Below are 22036 nucleotides of genomic sequence, written 5' to 3'. Positions count from 1 at the left end.
AGAAGAAATTCAGATGGTATTTTCTGTATCTACTGCTTGTTCTTGGTTTAAATGTCTAAGATCAGGGAGACAGTGCACATATGTAATGGAATGTAATTTTTTGTAAGAGATTTTTGTTTCTGGTTTGTCTGGACAGGATTTGACAGTGTGACCTGAGAAAATCCTTAATTATCTGCAAAAACAAAATACTCTGGGAAGTTTGAGGCCAGTGCTATTTATTCATCTATATGTGTGTAACTATCTTGCTATCAGTTATCCTTCATGAATTTCTCATTTTGCTTTAACCGATCCACTACAAATGTTTTGTTTGAACACGTAATACTTGGCATAAAGGCACTGAAGTGCCTTCATGGTCTTTGCCATTAATTAGGCACTTGCTTCTTCCAGTAAATAAGATGCAGGCAACTTCCGGAGTAATTAAATACATTTTAAAAGGGAAAAAAAAATCCCAAGTAGCTAGTGTGAAACTATAAAATACATCAAAATGAAAATAATGTGATTAGCACCATTTGCTGGTTTTTGATTCCTATGCAAGTCATGCTAGTATTTTGTATCATTATGGCCTGGAGTGGGGTAAGGTCCCGCTTGGTTATGTGATTCAGAAAGAATCTGGCAATCTCTGTTATGTATTTAGTTAGGATTGGGCTAATAGATCAAATTACTAAATTCCATGACAAGCATAATAAAGAAACCTTAGGTAGAAGAACTTAGAAGTGCTGTCGAAATGCTTAGCTCAGCAAGTATCTGTCCTTAAATCCTTTTTTTTTTTTTTTTTAGGAATTAATTACATTTCCCATGTCAGATGTTTGTAGTCAGTCAAATAATGATGTTTTATATATATTTATATAATTGATTACTAAATTTTAAAAGTTAACCAAATACAGAAGGCTATAATAAATATTGAAGGTAAAAAAACCTTGCAGAACCTGCTACGATACGTTCAGCATGACTCAGTAATGCCCATTCTTGCTGAACAAGCACCTTATCGGAGTCAAGCGCTTGTTCTTCATGAAAATACAGCAAGGAGGTAATTCGACGTGATCATTCCATTGCAGGACAAGAATAACTAGACAACTGAGGTTATTTTAGAATTGTGCAAGGCATAAGTACTCTGTGAGGCTAGAGAAGAACTGAGTCTGAAAATCATCACACAGGGTGGAGCTGACTACTTCAGACTGCTCCATTTTGTTGATCGAAATCTTTTAAAACTTGTTTCCTTTGTAGTATCAGAATTGTCTTCATTTTACTATAAGAATGTTGGTGAAATTGAACAGTTTTACAAGCTTTGAAGCTTGTAATAGTTACCTATTGGCTCTGCTCATTAATTCATTCCTCACCTTCTGTGGAATCAAGCCTTGGCCTGTGCTTCCCCTGAGCTGGAATTCTTCAATTTTCCACTCTTAGTTGAGATTTGGAATTTAGGTGGTATCTATTATGAGACTTGGATTATCTAAGGAAGGGTCTTTGGGAAAGGGTGCCAGGGGATGACAGCTACTCAGCCTCCTTAAACTGCATTGTCATGCATGTTTGATCCTTTACTTGCCTGTTGTTCCTGTCTTTCTTTTATTTTGCATATCAGCACTCTGTTTTTACTTGCCTTTTCTCCTTAAGGACGTGTCCTGTAATGGTTATTCCGTGTGATCTGCACCTTCTAGCAATTATGAATTCAGTGACTGTTTTGGTGGGGGTGATCTCTGTCTTTAATTATTGTATTCTTTTTCTGGCTTTGTTTCTTTCTAGTTATCTTTGCTCTGTTTTGATAACAATCTGTGATAATAATCATACAAGGAAATGTCACATTAATTTAAGAACTAGCATATACTGGCAGAACAGTATGGGAATTTCAGTTTTAATTTAAGAAATGTTACTTGAAGTTAGCATTAACAGATCAATTATTGTTAGGAACATTCAACATATTTGTAATCTTAGTGCTTACTTTTATAAGTATCTTCAGACTAAGTTTCATCAAGCCCGTTAATCTGTACTTCACTGTTAACTCAAAGTAACTGTTTCATGTTACTGTTTCCAACTGTACTGTGAGAAGTATCTGGATCAGAAACCTCTGTTTTCAGCAGGTAGAAACAGTTGATTGCATGCAAAACCATTGATACAAAGGTGATATAAATATTCACCAAGCTAATTATAGAGAGCTCCTCTCTGTTCTTTGCTCAAGTGCCTGATCTAGTGCAGGCAAAATCTTCAGGGAATTTAGCTGGAAATATATGTTCTTACTGTGCAAGTGAGAACTAGTGTGAAGGTGCTTTTCTTTTTTAATGTGGCCAGATTCCCTCATAGAACTCTTGAAAAAAAATTGGTGAAACACGACTAACTTCAGTAAGAACAGAGATGCATATTTACATATTCTATCAAAGCCATATTCTGTCAAAGATCAAATCTTTCCAAAGCATAGTGAAATTGTGAAACTTTTTATTTCAGTTAAAGGCTCAAGAGTCACTTATTTCAGCATGAGGATAACAATCATATCCTCTGTTTTCTTTCTGCCCCTTTCTTTAAGTACCATAGTGGAAATGGTATTGTCTGATTTTCCTAAACGGGCAGGTCAAAAGAGAATTCCTGTCTTGAATATTGATTAATGCAATATGAGATATATCCTTAGTAGTAGGTAATAGTATAAGAACTGCCTAAAATATGTGGTATTTATCCATATGTATCTGTGTGTACAGTATCACATACACCTTTTGCTTAGTACACTTTTTAATGAAGTTGTTTACAGTCCTTCAAGGGAGATGGAGCAACCTCTGTAATCAAGAATTAGGCAGACAGATCAGCAATCGTGCTCAGAATAATTTTTCTTCTACAGTTCAGTAAGCCGCTTAAGTGCTGTGTAACCTACATTACAGAACAGAAACTAACTAGTAATTACATGAGATTGTGAAGATTAGTAAATTAAAACCCTTGTGTTCTGTGCAGGGTGTAGCCGGGAAAGACAAAACCATGCTTGTGTCTTAGGAAATAAGGTACCTCTAAAAATCCAGCATTTGGTATTTTATTTCTTCTATATTTTGTGGTGTGCCATGTAAGACTTTAGTACTTTGCAGCATTGCAGTCTACTGATCAAAGAATGAAAAGATTTCTTTTTAATTGGATTAAATCAAATCTCTGCATAACAGCTTTGTGATAAAACAGTGTATTACTTCCTGTGCTGTTGATTACTACTGTGTTGAGCTTGATTTTCTTTTCTTAAGATACTTCTCTAATGGGCTTGTATCCTATTCTGTGTAACTTAATATGTTACTGATTTTTTTATTATTATTGTTTCTCTAAAAAACCCCATATATTTTCAAAATCATGCATCCTTATTCAAATGTGCCTTGCTGCAGTTCTGGGTGTGGGAGGTGTGTGACAGCATGAAATCCTGCCTTGGGGTTTTTTATGCTGCATATCAGAATGCTGACATCTTGGAGGAAATAGCAGCATTTAGGGTACCATCTTGGTACCAGTCATCAGCAGCTCCGGGGGAGATCCTTCAGGCACTGTATTACAAACCTGTCCAAAGAAAGAAGACATTGCTGAGCAGCTGATTCTAGTTTCTGCCCAGCTCAGAACAGCATCTGTATTTTCCCCTCGGATATGAAAAGTTGCTTCCTTGTGACATTATTCAGTCATAACTGTGGATCCAACTAGTAAAAGTGACCTCTCCCTCCTGCTTATTTAGCTGTACCTAAAATATGCTGTTCAGTGAGAGATGTGCCAAAAAATAGGATCTATATGTACTATTTACTGCTGATAAACCCCTGTATCTGGAAGAGTAGGGTACCATTTTTGTAGTGCAGTTTTTAATTTAGTCTGTCTTGTTGAGCTTAGTGAATTAAAAGATGTAAAAGAATGCAGCTTATCTGACTCTTTGCAGAATAATTGGAAGAAACCCAAAAGGGTTGTTTGTGGAATTAAATGGTTTTCTCTTTTGTATTGTACCTCCTTAAAAAAAAACCAAACAAAACCACAACTGCTTTTTAAGTATAGGTTATCTTGTGCTTATTTGGTTGGTTGCTATTTTCTAAGGGAGAAATCCATAGATGTTAATAGTTTTTAATTTTTTTAGTATTAAATTACTTATAAAGTTGTGGGGGGGTTTCTAACTGAAAAATAGCAGGTTTCTAGTTTGTTTCTCAGGGTGATAGATGCAAGTTGACTCAGATTCTTCTTTTTATTAGTATTCTAAAAAAATATCCTTTTGAACATCCTGCCTGGTTTATAAAGAAAACAATTGAGTCACTTTTGAGACTCTGAAGATGCTTGCATTTGATAGCTTATATAAAGTAAAGATTTGTGACATGGATCCAGTCAGTGTGCGTAAAAGCTTATTACACTTGGTTTTGATAGTACAGAGTATTATCCAAGGTCATCCCTTTCATTCTTCCTTGGCTTGCTTAAGTAGTTTGCAGTTCATTAATAATTTGCTAGAAACATTGAAAATATGACTCAGACAACTAGTTGGAAATACTTTAATTTTCTTAATGTGTTTATAATGTATTGAGTTGATTGGCAGTTATAGCAACACTTCAGTGGCCTTCTCTCTCCGTTGTCAATCCACAATATCATACGCACAGTCAAAATACACAGAGAACCGATCCAACATGGGAGGTGAGGGCTACTAAACTCCCTCTGGGAGTATTGCCAGTGATTGCTTTTGGCCAGTCTCGGAGCACAGGCGCAGTAGCCAGTGAACTAGCTGTGGATCAACAGCTGGGGAAGAAGATTCTGCTTCTAAATGTTCTTGATGCTTCCTTGGGTGTCAGACCTCAATTGAGTCCACGCAGCAGGCAGTCCAAGTGGCGGGTCTGGATCAGCACAGATAACTCTTAGCACACCTCTAGCAGTAGCGCTGCATATGAGACCACTCTTGTGTCTGGCTGGAAAACACCACCTCCTCTTAAAAAGCAAATCCAGCGTTTTCTTGCTATTTTAGTATCTCCATTTTCTGTGGAGATTCTGGAAGTGGCACAATGCTTTAACCCAGGTGCCGTTCAGACTAGGCAACAAAGATAAAGCGATGAAAGACCATTAGAGCAATGACCCCTGGGATGGCAGAGACAATCCAAGTCTTCCTATCTTCCTTCTCATTTCATACTTCCTAATCTACCGTTCTGCAATCTGAGCTGGAAACTCCTGTAGAACTGCGTGGATTTGTATGGCTGACCCAGGCTGTGCAATCCCTCACAAGGTTTTAGGACTTTACTAGTAGTAAATGTGATACTCTTATCTGAATTCTTTCTCTGCACTGCATTGCTGGGCCAACAAAGGAGTGACTCTTTCATATCTGTGTATAGAATTGTATTTGACACTGGGGTGCAGGTTCCTCAGGAGGCTGGTCATGGGCAATACTCTGTCTTTTCCTTCTTAAATACCTTGGGTGGCAAGAATCCAGCTCCCTCTCTTTCTTTCATTTGCACAAAAGAGCTCATATCAGTAGTTGTCCACTGAAGGTCTGTAAATAAATTCATAAGGCAGATAAATTTGGTGAAAAGAGTTTATTCTGAATAAGCCAGTCGTCGGTGGCAGGAGTGAAGAGGCACAGACCAGCTCTGCTGCCTGTGCTAGGAGCATGGTTGGAGTGTGTGGCAGATGGGGCACTCGGGTCACATCCAGGGTCCAAAGAGAATGAGCTTATCCCAGGAAGGCTGACTATCAGGAACAGTTTTGTGAACGTCTAGTAGATAAAATAAGTATAATTGTCCCTTTTTTTTGTCAAACAAAGCAACTTAACTGCTTTTTAAAAAAGAAAAAGAACAAAACCCAAAAACAATGTGTGCTGCTGCCTGCTTCTGAGGCCAGCATCATCACTTTCATCGGTGGTACAAGCACTAAGGGCAGCACAGTGTGGGTCTGTGCATCTTTTTCCCGCTGGGCATTCTGGAATAAATGCTGTGCATAAACTACCTTAACTATAATGATTAGATAGCATATTGCTGTGTGACTCATGGTGTTCATTGCTGTTGCCATGGCTGTTACAGCTGCCTTGTGAGATGTTTATATGAATATTTTTTTAATAGAATTGAAGTGATGGTGTTAAGCGTTTGGGATCTTTGTTTGCATTGTGAGCTGTTTAAAGGCAGTGTTTTAAAAAATACTGTCTGTGGAAATTGTTCCGGTTCATGGGAAACGTTGCTTAATACTTAGCTGTTGCTGTACTTATCATGAAGCAGAAGCACATCTGTTTAGCTGTAGGCACTGCTTCTACATGCAGCCATCATTTTCTTATTCAGTCACAAGAATCTAATGTAAATCCTGGTTGTCGTCCTCTTTTTGTTGTTGTGTTGTTTTGTTGTTGTTTTGGTTTGGGTTTTTTTGGGGGGTGTTTTTAATTATTGCCAATGGTGAAATAGCCATTGTCGTTCAATACATAACAACACCAGGAGAAACATACCTCCTCTTTTAACAGAAGCTCTATTTTGTTTGTCATTATATGCTTATTTTAAACTTACTAGTGCATATATAGCTGCATCTGCATAACACGATCAGTTTACTAGAAGAAAACTTCATGCTTTCTAACATGTTGGGTTTTTACTGAAGAATAGTATAATTGCATCTTCTTCCTGGATTATGCCTTTAAAAACAGATAAACTTCCACTTATTAATGCAGCATTTTCGTGATGATGAAGGTTGTTTAACAGTCAGTCTCAGCTTTTATTCCCAGTACAAATAACATTGATCAAGCAGGGGCTTTTTGTTTTCATTAAGGTAACAAGTTTAAGAGATCTTTTAAGCTTGATTAAAAGTGATGTAATGTTTGAATCACTAAAATTGCTTTTCCTTTCCATTTCCAGTTCTTTGGTTTTGGTGTTAATTTTGTTGCAGAATTTATTTTTAATTTGCAATCAGCATTTTATTTTTTTTAATTAATGTCCTTGTGCTTTGTATTGCATTCTCAAATCTGTTATGTATGTTTGTCTTCATTTGTCTTTCATTCAAATGCTGACAACCAGATGGAAAACTTCTGGCTGTGTTCAGAAATGACAGATAAGAAAGTGATCTTCTGATTTGCAAACTAATTAGGTAGTTTTTAATTGCTGCTTCTCTTTGTAGAGTGCTCACTTGGCCATGATCGATACTCTTATGATGGCGTACACCGTAGAGATGGTCAGCGTTGAGAAAGTCATTGCATGCACTCAACAGTATTCATCCTTCTTCCAAGCTACAGATCTACCTTATGATATTGAAGATGCTGTCATGTACTGGATAAACAAGGTATGAGTACTGGAAAAGCAAGCTGTGATTTTCTTTGTAGTCTGTATGATTCAGTTAGAGATGAGTGGGTAGGATATATATGTATATAGGTATATGAAGACTGTGTCTGATAGACTGTTCCTTCATCTGCTGTGTGTGGATAATAAAAAGCAAAGTTTCCAGAAATAAACTAGTTACGTGAACGAAATAAGTGGGAAGTCTAAATAAAGTACTGTAATATGCATTTCATATGACGTCTTAGCAGTCATTGTCATGTTGAGATGTCATGACAACGGCTGCTTGAGAGTCTCTTTGGCTCTGACAGTTATCTCATTGTGTAATTTATCATGATTTAAAAGCAAGGTATTCTGTTTGTACTCGAACACATGTTGCTTGAAGCGATCTACTTTCACTATATAATCAAATAACATGGATATGCTGTTAATCAAATGTGATCAAACATAATAAGGGGCAGGTTAGTTTGTACAATGTAAAACTAACAACTAGTGACCCCAGACTGCATCTGAACTGACGATTTCCGATTTGGCTTCAGGGCTATAGTCTGAAAAATTTGTTTCATCTTTTCAGTTAAGTTGGTGGTGGTGATTTATAGATCTTTTGGAAACTTATCATTTCTACTTGTTTCTTAGAACAGACCACTGAATGAATTGTTTTGTGTCTAGGTAAATGAACATTTGAAAGACATAATGGAACAGGAACAAAAACTAAAAGAGCATCACAGTGCAGAATCTGCAGGAGTTCAAAAGGTAGGAGTAAGACTTAAAATCCTTTAAACAAGAATAATCATTTCATCTGTCAACAAAAACTACTTGCATGAAGTATGTATAGGTAAATATACATTTGCAGACATTGAACTTTTGACTGCATGTGAAAGAAAGCAAAGTTATAGTATTCAGGCATTTTGTTACTAGTTTTATCGTTTCCATGAATATACCCATTAAAATGTAACACAAGTGAAGTTGCACTTTTTATTCCCAGTTATCCTTTTTGACAAATAAATATTTGATAGTAGGGAAACATCTGTTATGTTAGTCCTAAGGAGTGTATTAAGGTTAATTAATACTTACAAATTAATTAAAACTGTAGTCAGATCTTTTATTAAAAAATATCACCATATTTTTATTCATGATTTTTAATGTTTTTTTCCTTGTGAATTGCATGCATCTCAAAAGAAAAATCTGTATGTGGCATCCTGGGAAGCACTGCTGTGGCTATGATCCAAAATACTGATTGATTACAGGTTTTATATATACGATAAAAACAGATTACATTTGATTCTCTTTCCTAACAGGATGTTCTTTCCTTTTGTTTGTGGAACTCAGTTAATTAAGTAGCATTATACCCGTCAAAACACGGAAGGATATAATACAGTTCCAGAGTATGTAAAAATGCTTGCTTCAGAATGAGATCATTTATCCTATTGTGATATAATTAGTATTGGGGAATTGGTAATCAATTTGAACACCCTTTGGTATTACCTCTGATCTTGAATGCAGAACAAATTTCCTAGCTACTGCAAGGCTGTAATCCTAGTTCCCTTCCTGGTCTATTTTCATGTAAGCAGCTGTCTCCCTTTCAATGCTGCTCTGAAGGAGTTGTGGATTACCTGCCTAGATTAGAAGCTCAGCTTCAAAAAGTATAAATGCAAAGAATGTCTTTCCACTTGGGGCTTCTTTTTAAATATAAGGAATAATCGAAGGCTGATCAGTATGTACATAACTCAGCAAAAGAAAATGGTATTTTCTTTTTTTTCACACTACTATATGCAGTAGTGTGACCCTACTGCATATATCCTGATATGGAAAATTTAACCTGTGTTCAATAGTGATAATAGCATAGAAATCTGGAGAATAAGATGTCATTGACCAGTTCATTTCTCAAATTCAGATAAAATGAAGGAAATGGGGGATAGGGAGATAACCTATGATCCTCTGTCCCTTAGTGATTTTTCTTTTTCCTGAAAATAATAGTAGAAATTTTTGTGTGGTTTTTAGGTCACTTTGAAATATGAGAATCATTTTTAAAACACAGAGTGCATGGGAGTCTCAATTTGGTAAACAAATACATATCAAAGAGAAAATTCAGAGCAATGCCATAAAACATAGTAAACATTCAGTAATGTTTATTTTCACTTATAGTTTGCATTTTATGTTAGGAATAGCAAGATAAAATAAACTTTATAAATTTTAGTTTATATTTTTAATGTCAACATTCTTGAAACAACTCTTGAGACTTGTGTAGTCTGTAACTCTGATCCCATAAATCGACACAGTGGAATAAAAAATTCACACAAAAATGGTATATACATTTGTGGTGTTTTCATACGAATTGTGAAGGTATAACACAATCAGAGCTCTAGTCTGTTGGTCAATGTACAAATCCATTTGTGGCAATGTCAAGCATCTCCTAGTATTTATTCCCAGATACCCAGGTGTTTTACTCTAATTATCTGTCTTCATATTGCATCAGTCCATGCATTCCTCTTTTTATAGCTCAGAATCAGTGATATGTCCTGTTACTTTATGACAATTGACCCTACCTTTTGTATCTCAGCAGAGCTGTGAAGTATCTATAGCTAAATTCCTATGCCATGTTTCGGTATTGCTGAAATATGTCTATATTTTTATCTGAATAATAATTAGTGTGATTTTCTTCCTCTTTTTTTTTCCCCCTTCATGTCATGCTATGCCTGTGTTTAGTTATTAGTAGCAGCAGATTTTCTTACATTAAGAAAGGTGGTGGGAATTGAATTCTGCCTTTGTATTAACTAAAGCAGTATTATTGTATGGTTTTCCATTTTTATGAAAAATTAAATTATACTTCTATATGTTAAGTATAGCATTTCTGTGCTCATATTTCAGTTGTAGTTTAATTCTCACTATCTGAATTCAATTGTTTTCTTTCGCTGATGTTTTAAACTCCTAACTGCTGCTTCTATTTGTATTTTAAAACTTGGCATGAAGGGGAACTGGAATGTTTCATTATGCATCTTTTCTGTCTTCCAGCATCCTTTTCAGGCTGGGCCTCTCATTTGAAATTTAGGTTCTTTGTTACCAACACAGCAGTTCAAAAAGTGGTGATTCTGTTCTAAAATTTAAGAAACTTTGCAGCCTCCCTTCTGCTTTAGCCAAACACCTTTAGATATTTAAGTTTCAGAGTTTCTAAGGTGTGGTCAGGTTTCAAACCTGAACTACATTTAATTTAAGAATGTCCCTTCTGGTGATTTAAAGACATGGCCGAACAAACATAGGAGGAATGGATCATTCTAGTCATTAGCAAAGCTCTTCTTTAGTTTTGATTTCTGGCCAAGGCGGCGACAAAAAGTTAATATGTAAACTTTTTAATTACGTTATAATTTCCTACTGGCATAAATTTATCAGTTGTGAAAAATAATTTCAGCATAGTCCTCGAGCCTGCCAAATTAATGTTTTACTATCTTTTTGCAATAAACAGTAAATCTCTACATTTCTAAAAATTGTAAACATGATATGCACAGATTAATAAATGACAAAGCTGATAAGATACACCTATTTTCTATTTCTGGATAGATAAAACCAGTATTAATGGATTATGAGATGTTCTTTTGTTTTCTTTCACTTTCTTCTGCCACTAGCTTTCTGTAGAAGAGAGGAAGGAGTATGTATGATTTTTAGTTCCAGGTAGTCCTCTGTGGATCTTGATCAGCCGGTGATTTGTGGTAACCTCGTCTTCCTCTGGTAGTGTCTCTGCATCTTCTTTCAGAATTAGGATTTCAAGTTTTGTAGTGAATAGATTTTGGTTTTCAGGCTTCTGTTGAGTAATATGCAGTAAATGTACAGTTGCACTGGTTAAACTACTGATTTTTAATGTAGTTCAAGCTTTCTCAAAAACCTGTTACTTTTCCATCTGCTTTTGTAATTTAGACTGAATCAGTTTTGAAAGACTTAAGCCAAATCTATGCAAATCCTGTGAGAGAAACAAATGTAAGAGTATTCATCCAAAGACATGAATTCCTTAAGTGTGGGTTGGGGTTTTTTTAATAGTTTAAACAGTGCAACTTCTTGTGTGAAGGTAAAACACTAACTCCATAGTTCCACTTCCAATTCAATGTGTCATAAATCCACTCTGCTAGCAAAAGCTAACCTGTCAAAAAGAAAAGTTTGCAGCAGCATCAGCTTGATCCAATTAATGCAACTAATGCACAGCTGCATGAACACAAATGATGGTGCAAGGAAGACAGCATAAACAAGTGTTTAATGAAGGGCATGACTACCATTTTTTGGCACCATAGGATGAATTTATACTGAGCTGAATTTATAATAGTCATGTTTAAAGCTTTTTGTTAGGGGGGATTAAGCAGTCTTGTAAAACTGTAAGCACTCAACCTTGAGGGACTATTCATTCTTTTGTGGGTTGTTTTTGTTGTTGTTTTGGGGGTTTTTTTGGTGGGTTTTTCTTTTGGTTTTGGGGCTCTGTGTTTAGATTTTTTAGTTGTTTATTGCTTGTTTTTTTGTTTTGGGTTATTTTGGGGGGAGAAGTCAGTCAGGATTCTCTACTCTGTTTTATAATGTCTAATTTTTTAAAAAGTTCCAGGGGAAAAAAGTTTATTCCTTGACATAAAGTGCCAATTCAACAGCCATCGAATCCCCATTATGTTGTCCAAAAGATTTCAGCTTTTCTTTATCTCTTTTCAAGTGCATTTACAAAGTGTGTATTTATAAATCTTATAGTATGTTTGAATTTAAACTTGATTATCTTCAGTCTTTCAGTCTCTTGAAGCATATTCATAGTCATCTCCATCATAGTTTCAGCCAAGTGGCAAGTAAAAAGATATATTCAATTGCTAGTTTTGAGTTGGGTTTGTACTGTTAGAGAGAGCTAGACTTTGGAATTGAAACAAATATGTGGATTTTTTTTCAAAGAGTAGTTCTTCAGCCTGTCATTAAATAGATATTGGCAGACCTTTTGAGTCCAAGTATGAAATACACTTCACCCTGATAAATCAAAGAAGAATGTTTCTATCAGGGAACAATAGGCAGCCCAGATCTGATCTCAGACAAATTATTTAAAACCTTGCTCTATGATATGGTTTAGAGTTCCTGATTGCATTTGAGAGTTAAGACAGCTTGTTTTCAAATTCATATACTTGTCCATACATTGACTATATTTCCGTAATGTGACAAGAAACCTATGAAAGGTTGGGTGAATGTCTAGAACCACAAATGAACATGCATTTTCTAGTTCATTTCTTGTAAATGGCTTTGGGGTTTTCCACTGTAACAGTCAGTTGAATGGAGAAGAATAATGTTGAGAGTAGTCTTGTTACTAATGCACACCCTTGTGTGTACAATAGCTTTTTTACATAAAAGCTTGGTTCATTACTACAGTTACTTTAAGGTGCTTACAGAAGCACAGTATTTTGACAACTGTGTAATAATAAACTTCCATAGCAGTTTTTCCATACTAGTTTTAAAACTACTTTTTCACCATTCCCAGAAAGTATTTCTCTTCATTAAAAAAAAAAACAAAACCAAAACACCACAAAACAAACAAACAAGCAAACAAAAAACCCACAAAACCCCCAGCTTTCCTGCACATTGGTAATTTTTTTTATTTCTACAATTAAGTGAACAGTGTTGAAGTTTTCTGTGCATATTTATAATACTGCTACGTGATGTTTTTTTCTTAATAGTAGAAGTATTATGCCAGACTAGTGTACAGAGTTACAGAAAAAATCACTGACTCCATTGTGCTTAGGATTAAGCTTTTAAGTCAAACTTTATATTTGCAAAACTTTCATTTACAATTATTTTTTTTATCACATCTGAGTTTAGATTTGTATATATCCGTTCTGATCATTTCTCTACCAGTAGCTAAAACCCCATCTGCATTTCAGGTCATTGCACATCATGCAGCTGATGCTAATGTGATTTGTTGTTGCAAAAATATAATTGCCTGCACTTCTTGTTCTGAAAACTGTCATATTGTTTAAAAATATTGTTGAATGTTATAAACAACTGTTTGGCTTGAAGTAACTAATGCAAACTTCGCTGCAATTGGTTGTACTGTATACTACAGTGTGTTTATACCTTTTTCCCATTGCTTTAGCTTCCCTGCTTTCCCATATGTGCTGTTGGAGTTCATTTTGATACTTGTGATACTGTGACTTAAAGTCTCAAATGAATTCTTCAGTCAGATTGCATATGTAGGGTACAATTAGCTGGGTGAAAATATTAAGTAAAATGGCATTCATCTGACAATCTTATCTGTTCATGTGGGAAAATAATAATGTTCATCTATAAAGACTGCAGACATATTTCTCCAGTGTTATTTCTGCTAATTAGATCAATACGCAGAGGCTACAGTGCACTAATGCTTACCGTTAAATTACAATTCACTGTTATACAAAACTGAGAATGTTAAAGAAAATTGCTTTGTAAAATGAATTTATGAAATCTGATAAAATGTTCCTTTTTTTTTTTTTTTTGCTTTTTGCTTTTATTCTTTTTTCTTCTGCTTCCTCTGAAGTCTCCTACCAAATGGTTTTGGAAACTGGTTCCTGTAAGTTTGCCCAACTGCTTCACTTTGATCAAATAGCTTATTTTGGGAATGGCTTTGTCCATGTCATGCTGGTCTAATCATTCATTTCATTTGTCTCTACAAGATAATTTTATAAGAGATTGCTCTACAAAGGTGTGCATAATACAGAAGCTTATTTTGCAAGGTAGTTTGTGCAAAATAAATGTAGGATGTGATGCTGGATATAAGGAATTATTTTTCAGGCAGTCAAGTTCTTCATGGGTTTGTATAAGGCAGTGTTACTTGTTATTAACTAATGTCAAATGATCAAGTTTTTTGCAAACTACTTTTTCATAATCTTTCAGTAGACATATGCTGTTTGATACTCTCTGTTGTAAGAGACTTGCAGAAATAGTTTTTGATTGTTTATGCTACATGGAATCTGAATTTTTCTGATTTATTTTAATGATATGCAACCATCACACCATTTCTGTAGAATTGCCTTATTTATCATCTGATGCAAGGCTACTGTTAATCTCTCCCCACACAAAGTAACACAAAGCAGTCTACTTTTAGTGAGACTATACTAAAAGTGATAAAAAGTACCTCTTCAGGTCTGCAACAATAGTAAAGTTTGTGTTCAGTGTGCTGTGTCACCTTGGGTTACTTTCCTCATCATATAGTAATTCACCCCTGAAATCATTCAGATTGTTTATACTGCAACAGGTTTGGCTGGGAACAAAGTAGTCAGCTGTTTAGGTATGTACAGAATTGCATACTTCTGGTCTGAATTCCAAAGAACTAATATTGATCTATCTTTAAGGATTACCAAATAACTGGTCTAGTGATCCCTCAGATATTTGTTGTCGTAACTGGTAAAAGATTGTTCATACATTGCAAAAAGAATTAAAAATAACAAGGTAGTTGCATGTAGGCAACAACAGAAATTACTTGGTGTCTGGAAAACCAGTTTAAAAGTACTGTCTTCAGCAGACTAATCAGTGTTCAAATTCATAACAGTTTATGCTGTGTGGGCAATTTCTCTATAATGCTGTCTATTATAGTTGTGACACACAAATACACTGCTCTTCACAGTATAGTCCTTGAATTATTTTTTTTGAGTTAAGATACTGTAATTAAAAGAAGAGAATAATAAAAAAAAAAAAGACTGATCAAAAATTTAGGCACTTTTTTTTTGTCTCATTCCTACAAAATAAGGTGCTACTTCAAAGCAGTTTCGGAATGGTTTTGTTCTATTTTTGCCAGAGGTGTTAGTTTACTAATGATTCTCTTCTGTTGCATAAAAATCATGCCCAAATAGAAAGTATTCAACTAACTCCAGTTTGCCTGCCAGTTGTACATAAACAGTTTGAAGTAGTGATGTTTATGTTACTTTGAGCTTGTTAGTTTAGTAGAGGTACAGTAGAAACCCAACTGCTACTGATAATACAGTAGGAAGGCAGTGGCTCAAGCTACTCTAACAGTTCAACTAGGCTTCTGATCTCTTCCTTTTACATAGAGCAAGTGTTTCATAGTGAGATATTCCTGAGCATACAGGCAGCTGAAAACTTACTCTGAGAAGTAAATTTATAACATGTTATCTACTATATGGTAAGTGGATAAGAGCATTCATTATTAATGATTAACTCGGAATACACATGAGCACTTATGACAGAGTAGCTGGTGTGCTGTTGGTTCATCTTTAGCTGACCTTGTTTATATCCAAGTGTCTTGACTATACCTAATTTGTTTAAGTGGAATAAGCTCAAAGATGTTCAATCAGGCTGGTTTAGGTTCTCAGAAACGGGATGTCTATGTTAGCATTTATATTTAAATTAGCACTAGAACTTTATAATAAATGTAGAGGTTCATCTTTTGCATTATTACATCCATATTTAGTAGCAAACATTACAACTGATGAGAAAACTTTCTTCAAAAAGAAGTTTATTTAAAATGCAGTGCAATTATCAGTGTTTCTTTATTTTTTAGTATAACTACTTTTATCTTTTCAACCAAATTGAAACACGATGCCTGTTATACCCTAGTGAACATAGCATGTCGGGTTATATAAGTTTATTTTTCCTGAAGTAACGTGCCTGGCATACTCTCTACAATGAATTAAGTTCTCTTTCTAGGTCTTCAGACCATATCACTTTAATGATATGACACAGTTTCCAGCATCTGCAGGCACTGTTCATAAGGCCAGAGAAAGCATCATTAAAGTGGCAGTAGACTTTTTCACAGGATTTACTGTGCAAGACCACTGTATTATCAATTTTTCATATTTTTGAATACTTCAATGAAAAGATGCTATTTAAAAGAATGTAAATTACACAGGGCTCGTTGGACCATGGTTAGAGTCCATCTGTATCCTGTATCTTTTATCATGTAATATTTCCTAGGCTTAATTTCAGTCATTTTGAGGAGGAAGTACTTGGAGATACTAACATGGTATTTGAACCTTACAGAGCTTTCATCATAGTGGGGTATTGGATTGGCATAGGGTGAAAAAGAACAAACTTTCACTGCAAGGATAATTGGTCAATTTCATTAGAAATAGTAGGGAGTATTACTAATGTGGAGAAAGGAATATTAATAATGCATGAAACACTAACATGATTTTGTTTGGTGTTAGTGAATATTTCCAATAGCATGCAAAAATGACGTTTTCGTATTTATACAGCATACTCGACATGCAAGTACCAGGATGTGTCAAGTATGAACTAAAGACTAACTCTCAGGGTTGGGCTTTTTTTAAAAAGAATTTTAATTGGTTAAAGTGTAAGTTCTCTGGGCCAAATACAAGCCCTTTATTTTTGTAGAACTGGTGTGTCTGCTGCTGCCAGGTTAGGCTCGTACTTCTTGGGCCAGTTAGAGGACACTGACATTCACTAAAGATAATCCCATGTGATTCTTGACAGAAATCCAGTGACAGTAAGTATAGCCTTCAGGGTTAGTCTGTGGTTCCACAGACTTTCTGCCAGCAAAGCTAGCTTCAACAATTCTCACCTATAAAATCTCCAGCTCTGCCCACTCCTTCACTGCCGAAACAAAGGAAATGTAGCTGCACCAATGGTCTTGCCACGCAGCCCCATCAGCAATTGCTCCAGCACAGCTAAAAGGTGGAGAGTAGGAGATAGGGACTGTCAGCTTCAGCTTTGCTGGGAAAAGTAACATCCATGAAGGTTTACCAGAGTCCCTCTACAAACCCTTCCAGTTTATTGTGTATAGATGAATTAAAATAGTGTAAAATTCACTCAGAAATACTCTTGGCATCCTAACTAGTTCTGTGATATGAATACAACAGTAATCCTTCAGTATTGTTTTAAAAGTAAGTCTCACGAAATTCTATTAACAAATTAAAATCTGTATCACTTTCTTCCACCTCCATTTGTTTTCCCAGGAAGAAGTGAAAAACTAAGAATCATGAATACATTTTTTAAGTAAGCCTCCCTCTCCCCCCTCCAAAAAAAGAAACCCATGAAAAATATATTTACTGCAGATAAATGCTGTCTTGGTATTCTGAACTAATGATCTCTTTATACACCAGCTTGTTTTTCAAAATGTTTTCATTTTATAACTGGGCCACTGCATGGTCATAACACTTGACCATTAATGCTTGTGTATGTTTATGACAGCTTATAGTGACACATGCCAGTAATAAAGTGGAGTCAATAAAATACAGATTTCCTTGTTTCTGAATTTGTCATATGAATGAGATTTGGGGCAAGATTCTTAGATGTGCTAACTTCACAGTCATTTGACTTGCCAGTAAACTGAAGTTACACCAGCTAAGGATTTGTCTCCCTGTGTTTACACACATATCATTTCTGATTGTATAACAATGAGTGTTGAATGTTAATTAAGGTGTAAGATGTTATTTAATTCAGCATGCTATACAGAGATCATCAAAATTTGGTAGTTTTGAAGGAGAGGCTCAATATTAGCATAGTAGGTTCCTTGTGTCTTAGGTATTATTTCTGCCATTCAAAAGGGGGCATAACATCAGTAGTTTAAAGGGTTTTAACACTGAGAATATTCAGTTGTTTGAATACTGCTTTTCCACTAACAGGGTATGAAACCTACAGTGTAAATCTGTTTCTTCATATGTTTCAGAGTCTTTGTCTCTGAATTTCTTCATTCTGTATTGTAGGCTCGTTACAGGAAGGAGCAGACGTTGCTTAAACAGCTGCCCTGCATTCCATTGGTGGAGAATCTGCTGAAAGATGGCACAGATGGTTGTGCTTTAGCAGCTTTGATTCACTTCTACTGTCCAGATATCGTTAAACTGGAGGGTATGTCTAACATGTCTTTCTGCTTGTAAACATACGTCCATAAAAGTTTAAATGTCTGTGTTTGATAATTATGTGAAGAAAGGTGCTTAAATATGATATACAAGAGGCAAAATATGAGTGTGGTTGTATTTAATACTACCTTTGTACCCATTTATTTTTACATTTAAATGAAAGCAACCAAGGTGTCCTTCCATGTTGTGCTTATGTTATCACACTAATATAAACATATTAAGATATATTATTACAGATCTGACTGTGGCAACATATTTGTCTTTATGCTATGAAACTTAAAACCACCTGGAAAACTTTTCTTCCTGAAGCTGCATAAGGCTTTCTTGTGAATCTGAGAAGTTACAGGTGTAAAACATGGAAGATTAGTTAGTCAAGCTCTGCATAGTTGCACTGCATGGCAAATAGTTGCTCAGTGTTCTGGGCTTTTGGTTCACCTGATAGTTAACTATATAATTTATAAAGTAAACAAAAATATATAGTCTAGTATGTATTGGCATCGTGCTGTTCTATAACAGCAGTTGTCTGTGATAATGAGCAGCTTCATCTTGTTCTTTTGCTCAGTGGCCTGGTTAAAGTCATATCTTACTCTTGGCAACTGAGAGCCTCATGTAGTTGTAAAACGTCTTGTCAGCTAACACCCATAATTTTCTTCCTGTGCTCTGTCCATAATGCCTTTGATGTCGTGGGAACACTTAAAAAGAAACATCCTGAGAAATCCAGGAATACGAACAAGAGTATAAAGCTTGCTAAGGACTCAAATTGGAATTCACATACACAACCACTTTATAGGAAGCTTCCAGCACAGTAGGCGTTGAAGATGAAAGATGCCAAGATGCATGCATTCACCATTCTTTTTTGGCTTGTGAATTTTGAAAAATGTAACTTCCAATTTACATAAATGTTGTAGCCAAATATATACTGTTGTATGTGATTAGGCAAGAATTAAAACTTGGATAATGTCGAATGGGGGTAGCACCTAATTCCTTCTTACTGTTTTAGCATAGCTGAAAATGTGGACAGTCCAAAAGATCTTGAATACCTCACGTGACCACATATATGCTTACCAGCAGATTGCTCCAGCATCTGACTTTAAACAGACAAGGCATATGTTGTCTTTCGAACTTTAGTGTTAATGTTCTTGTTAGGTGTCCTGACATCATCTTCCCTAAAGATATATGAATGTGCATGTCATTGTCTCAGAAGTAAATTCAAAGGTTCTCTGAAGTGACTAGCAGCTCTTCAAAAAGATTTTGCCCATTTTCCCTGTATTTAAATAATACAACTTTTGATGCATGTTAAATTTCACTGAGATTTGGTTCTGTGTTGGAAAGGAGGAAGGCAGCTAACAAAAATGCATATGCAAAAATGCTTAAAAATGCATTAACAAAAAAGAAAAAATATTAATCTAGAATTCTTTGTAGTCTGAAATGGATTGTTTCTTCTCATTAAGACTTTATTTAACTTTCAAATCTAGGTTTCCTTCAAGGAATACAGGATTAGAAAAGACTCGCTATGTCAGTGAGTCAAGAAATTCGCTATTGTACGAAATTATATAATCGCTTTCATGAATTTATCGTGTTTATAATGTTCTATGTTAAAACTGTCTAGCTCTTTAAAATCTGTATTTTTCTTACCCACTGTTGCAGAGCTCCATATTTTTTTACATGGTTTTAAATCTTACTGTCGTTTCCTACCTAAATGTGCTTGTAGCCTGTCTACCTGCCTTTTTGTTGTTCTTCCAGCAGTGCCCTTTGGCTTCAATAGCTTCTAATCTAGTGTCTACGTTTTTGATATATTTACTTTTTCTTGTTTTGCCCAGGCTGTTGAACCAAGCCTTTTCAGTCTCCCCTTCGGAAGTGGATTTCCATTCTTATTATTATCCTCAGTAGTCTTTCTCTGCAACTAGTCCAGTTTCAGTTCATCTTCATTGGATACGGATGGTCATAATTATACACAGAAATCTAGACTAGCGTCTCATTACTACTTTGTACAGTGCTGCTTTGTTACTTCTGGAAATAAATTTTTGGATACATTTTAGCATCATGTTTGCTCTTTTTGATAGCTGCATGATGCTGAAAGCTCATAAACGTCTTTACCTTGGCTAGTACATGGTATCTGCCTACTCTGTATCCCTTGCAACCAGTGAATCACATTAGAATTTGTTAGATTGAAATGCATGACTGCACGTTTTGTATTACTAAATCGAATCCCATTTTGTTAGTTTAGTCAAACGTGGGTTTTTTTCCATTGATCATCATCTGTGGGGTTGGGATGATGGAATATGTCCAGTTTCCTCAGGATGGGAATCCTTATCCTGGTAGCATCAAAGTAGATTCCTGGTCTGAAGAAAGCTTTTATCCTAAACAATGTAAAACTTATGTGGAGTTCTGTCATACACTGTTGCTTTAGGAAGAAAATCTGATGCATGCTCTGGAAGTACAGTAATTTTATTCTGTCCTCCTTTTTTACAAGGACTGTCTTTTTTTCTAGGAAGTTATTATTGCTACTTAATTTTCCAAGAAGCAGTCATAAAAAGAGAACAGGAGGAGGTTAGCTGGGCAAAAATAGTATTCAGACACTGCATTATAACTGCTCTAGTCTGTTCACTGCTACCACTTCCTTATCTTTAAATGGCACTTTAAAACAAAGAGTGATAATTCATGATCCTTGTATAATCTCATATCAAACATCTAAATACACAGAATCAAATACATAAGGCTAAACTGATGCTGGTTTTGGGGGAAGATTTGGGGTTAATAGCATTAAATTGTACTCTTAGGTCCCTATGCAAAGACAGAGAACAAGCATGTATGGAGAGCTTTGTGAAAAAGAATACATTTCCTACTGCTGTTGCTGTATAGAAAATTTAATTGAAAAAAACATATATAGTGATCAAATATGGGTTTTCATTCTATGGGAATAGCAGAAGTTGGAGCATAACTTCCATTTTCAGAAAAGGCAAAGCAGAAAAAAAACCCCGCAACTTGTTAATAGTGAGTAAAACAAAAATAAAATTAATGCTTAGGAAAATGTCTAAAAATATAAAACTGCAAAGATAAAAAGCAGAGTCATCATTTCTTAAGTTTCTGAAATAGAAAAATAAAGCTGTGGGAGGAGGAGGTCTGAATTTATCCAGAAAATGCTCCAGAAACCAGCAAAGCAAAAAGTACTTTTTGCAAATCTGTATCTATATCTAATCTTTGCTTCTGTTCTTCCTTTTTAGATATTTGTTTGAAAGAGACAATGTCTTTGGCTGACAGTCTGTATAATCTACAGTTGATTCAAGAATTTTGTCAGGAATACCTTAACCAGTGCTGCCATTTCAGTCTTGAGGATATGCTCTATGCAGCTTCTTCAATAAAGGTAAAAAAAGATGAGTAAAACTGCAAGCAGTGTCCACAGGACTGTTTTGCTAATGATATATTTAGTCTTTTTTGGTCTGCTGCTATATGAAAAAGCATGGCATTGCATGCAACATGCAAATTCTAGCAGCAAATAAAACTACCTTCTTTTGGCAGTTACGTTGTTATGGTAGTTCTGAAGTATTTTTAAAAAAGCACTTGTGACAGTCTTTATAAAACCTTTGATTTTTGCAAAACTATTTCACATTTTGTCTTCTTTCTTATAATTTAATTTTTAGTTAAAGCATGTAACCTGTGGTATTTCTGTTAAAATGCAACAGCAATCTGCATTAGCTTAAATTTATTAAGGCTTTAACAGAAGGACAAAATATTTAAGAATTATTTATGGAAGTATTACTCATCCTTCTTACTCATTTCTGTGTACACAATAACTTTATCGTTTTAAATCTTAAAGCTTCTTTTTCTCTTTTCTGAAAGCATAAACTTCTGAGTTAATTTCATTACAAAATCTAATGGTTTTATGCCTGGAACACAGCAGGAACATGATTCCAAGAACTAAAGTTGTTTCAATAAGCAATTAAGTGTTTTCAGTCATTCTAAGATTTCACTCTTTTAGAAAGTGGGGGAAAAAAAAACTCCTAACTTTGCTTATTCTATCAT

General features: G+C 35.2%; 1 protein-coding gene across 5 annotated transcripts in view; it reads left to right on the top strand.

Moving 5' to 3' along the window:
* CAMSAP2 (calmodulin regulated spectrin associated protein family member 2) overlaps window positions 1-22036 on the top strand; it is an 89122-nt gene that overhangs the window by 37884 nt on the left and 29202 nt on the right. For 3 of the 5 annotated variants that reach the window (XM_030496151.1, XM_030496150.1, XM_030496153.1), the window contains exons 3-7: window positions 7048-7209; window positions 7872-7955; window positions 13717-13749; window positions 17861-18002; window positions 21238-21377. In XM_030496151.1, the coding sequence (XP_030352011.1) occupies window positions 7048-7209; window positions 7872-7955; window positions 13717-13749; window positions 17861-18002; window positions 21238-21377 (561 nt within the window). The remainder of the gene's footprint in view (window positions 1-7047; window positions 7210-7871; window positions 7956-13716; window positions 13750-17860; window positions 18003-21237; window positions 21378-22036) is intronic. The other 2 variants (XM_030496154.1, XM_030496152.1) reach the window with 1 other exon arrangement.

This window comes from Strigops habroptila, chromosome 8 (assembly GCF_004027225.2).
Source record: "Strigops habroptila isolate Jane chromosome 8, bStrHab1.2.pri, whole genome shotgun sequence".
NCBI lineage: Eukaryota > Metazoa > Chordata > Aves > Psittaciformes > Psittacidae > Strigops > Strigops habroptila.
The sequence above is the reverse complement of the archived record's forward strand: the minus strand, read 5'-3'. Positions and strand labels throughout refer to the sequence as shown.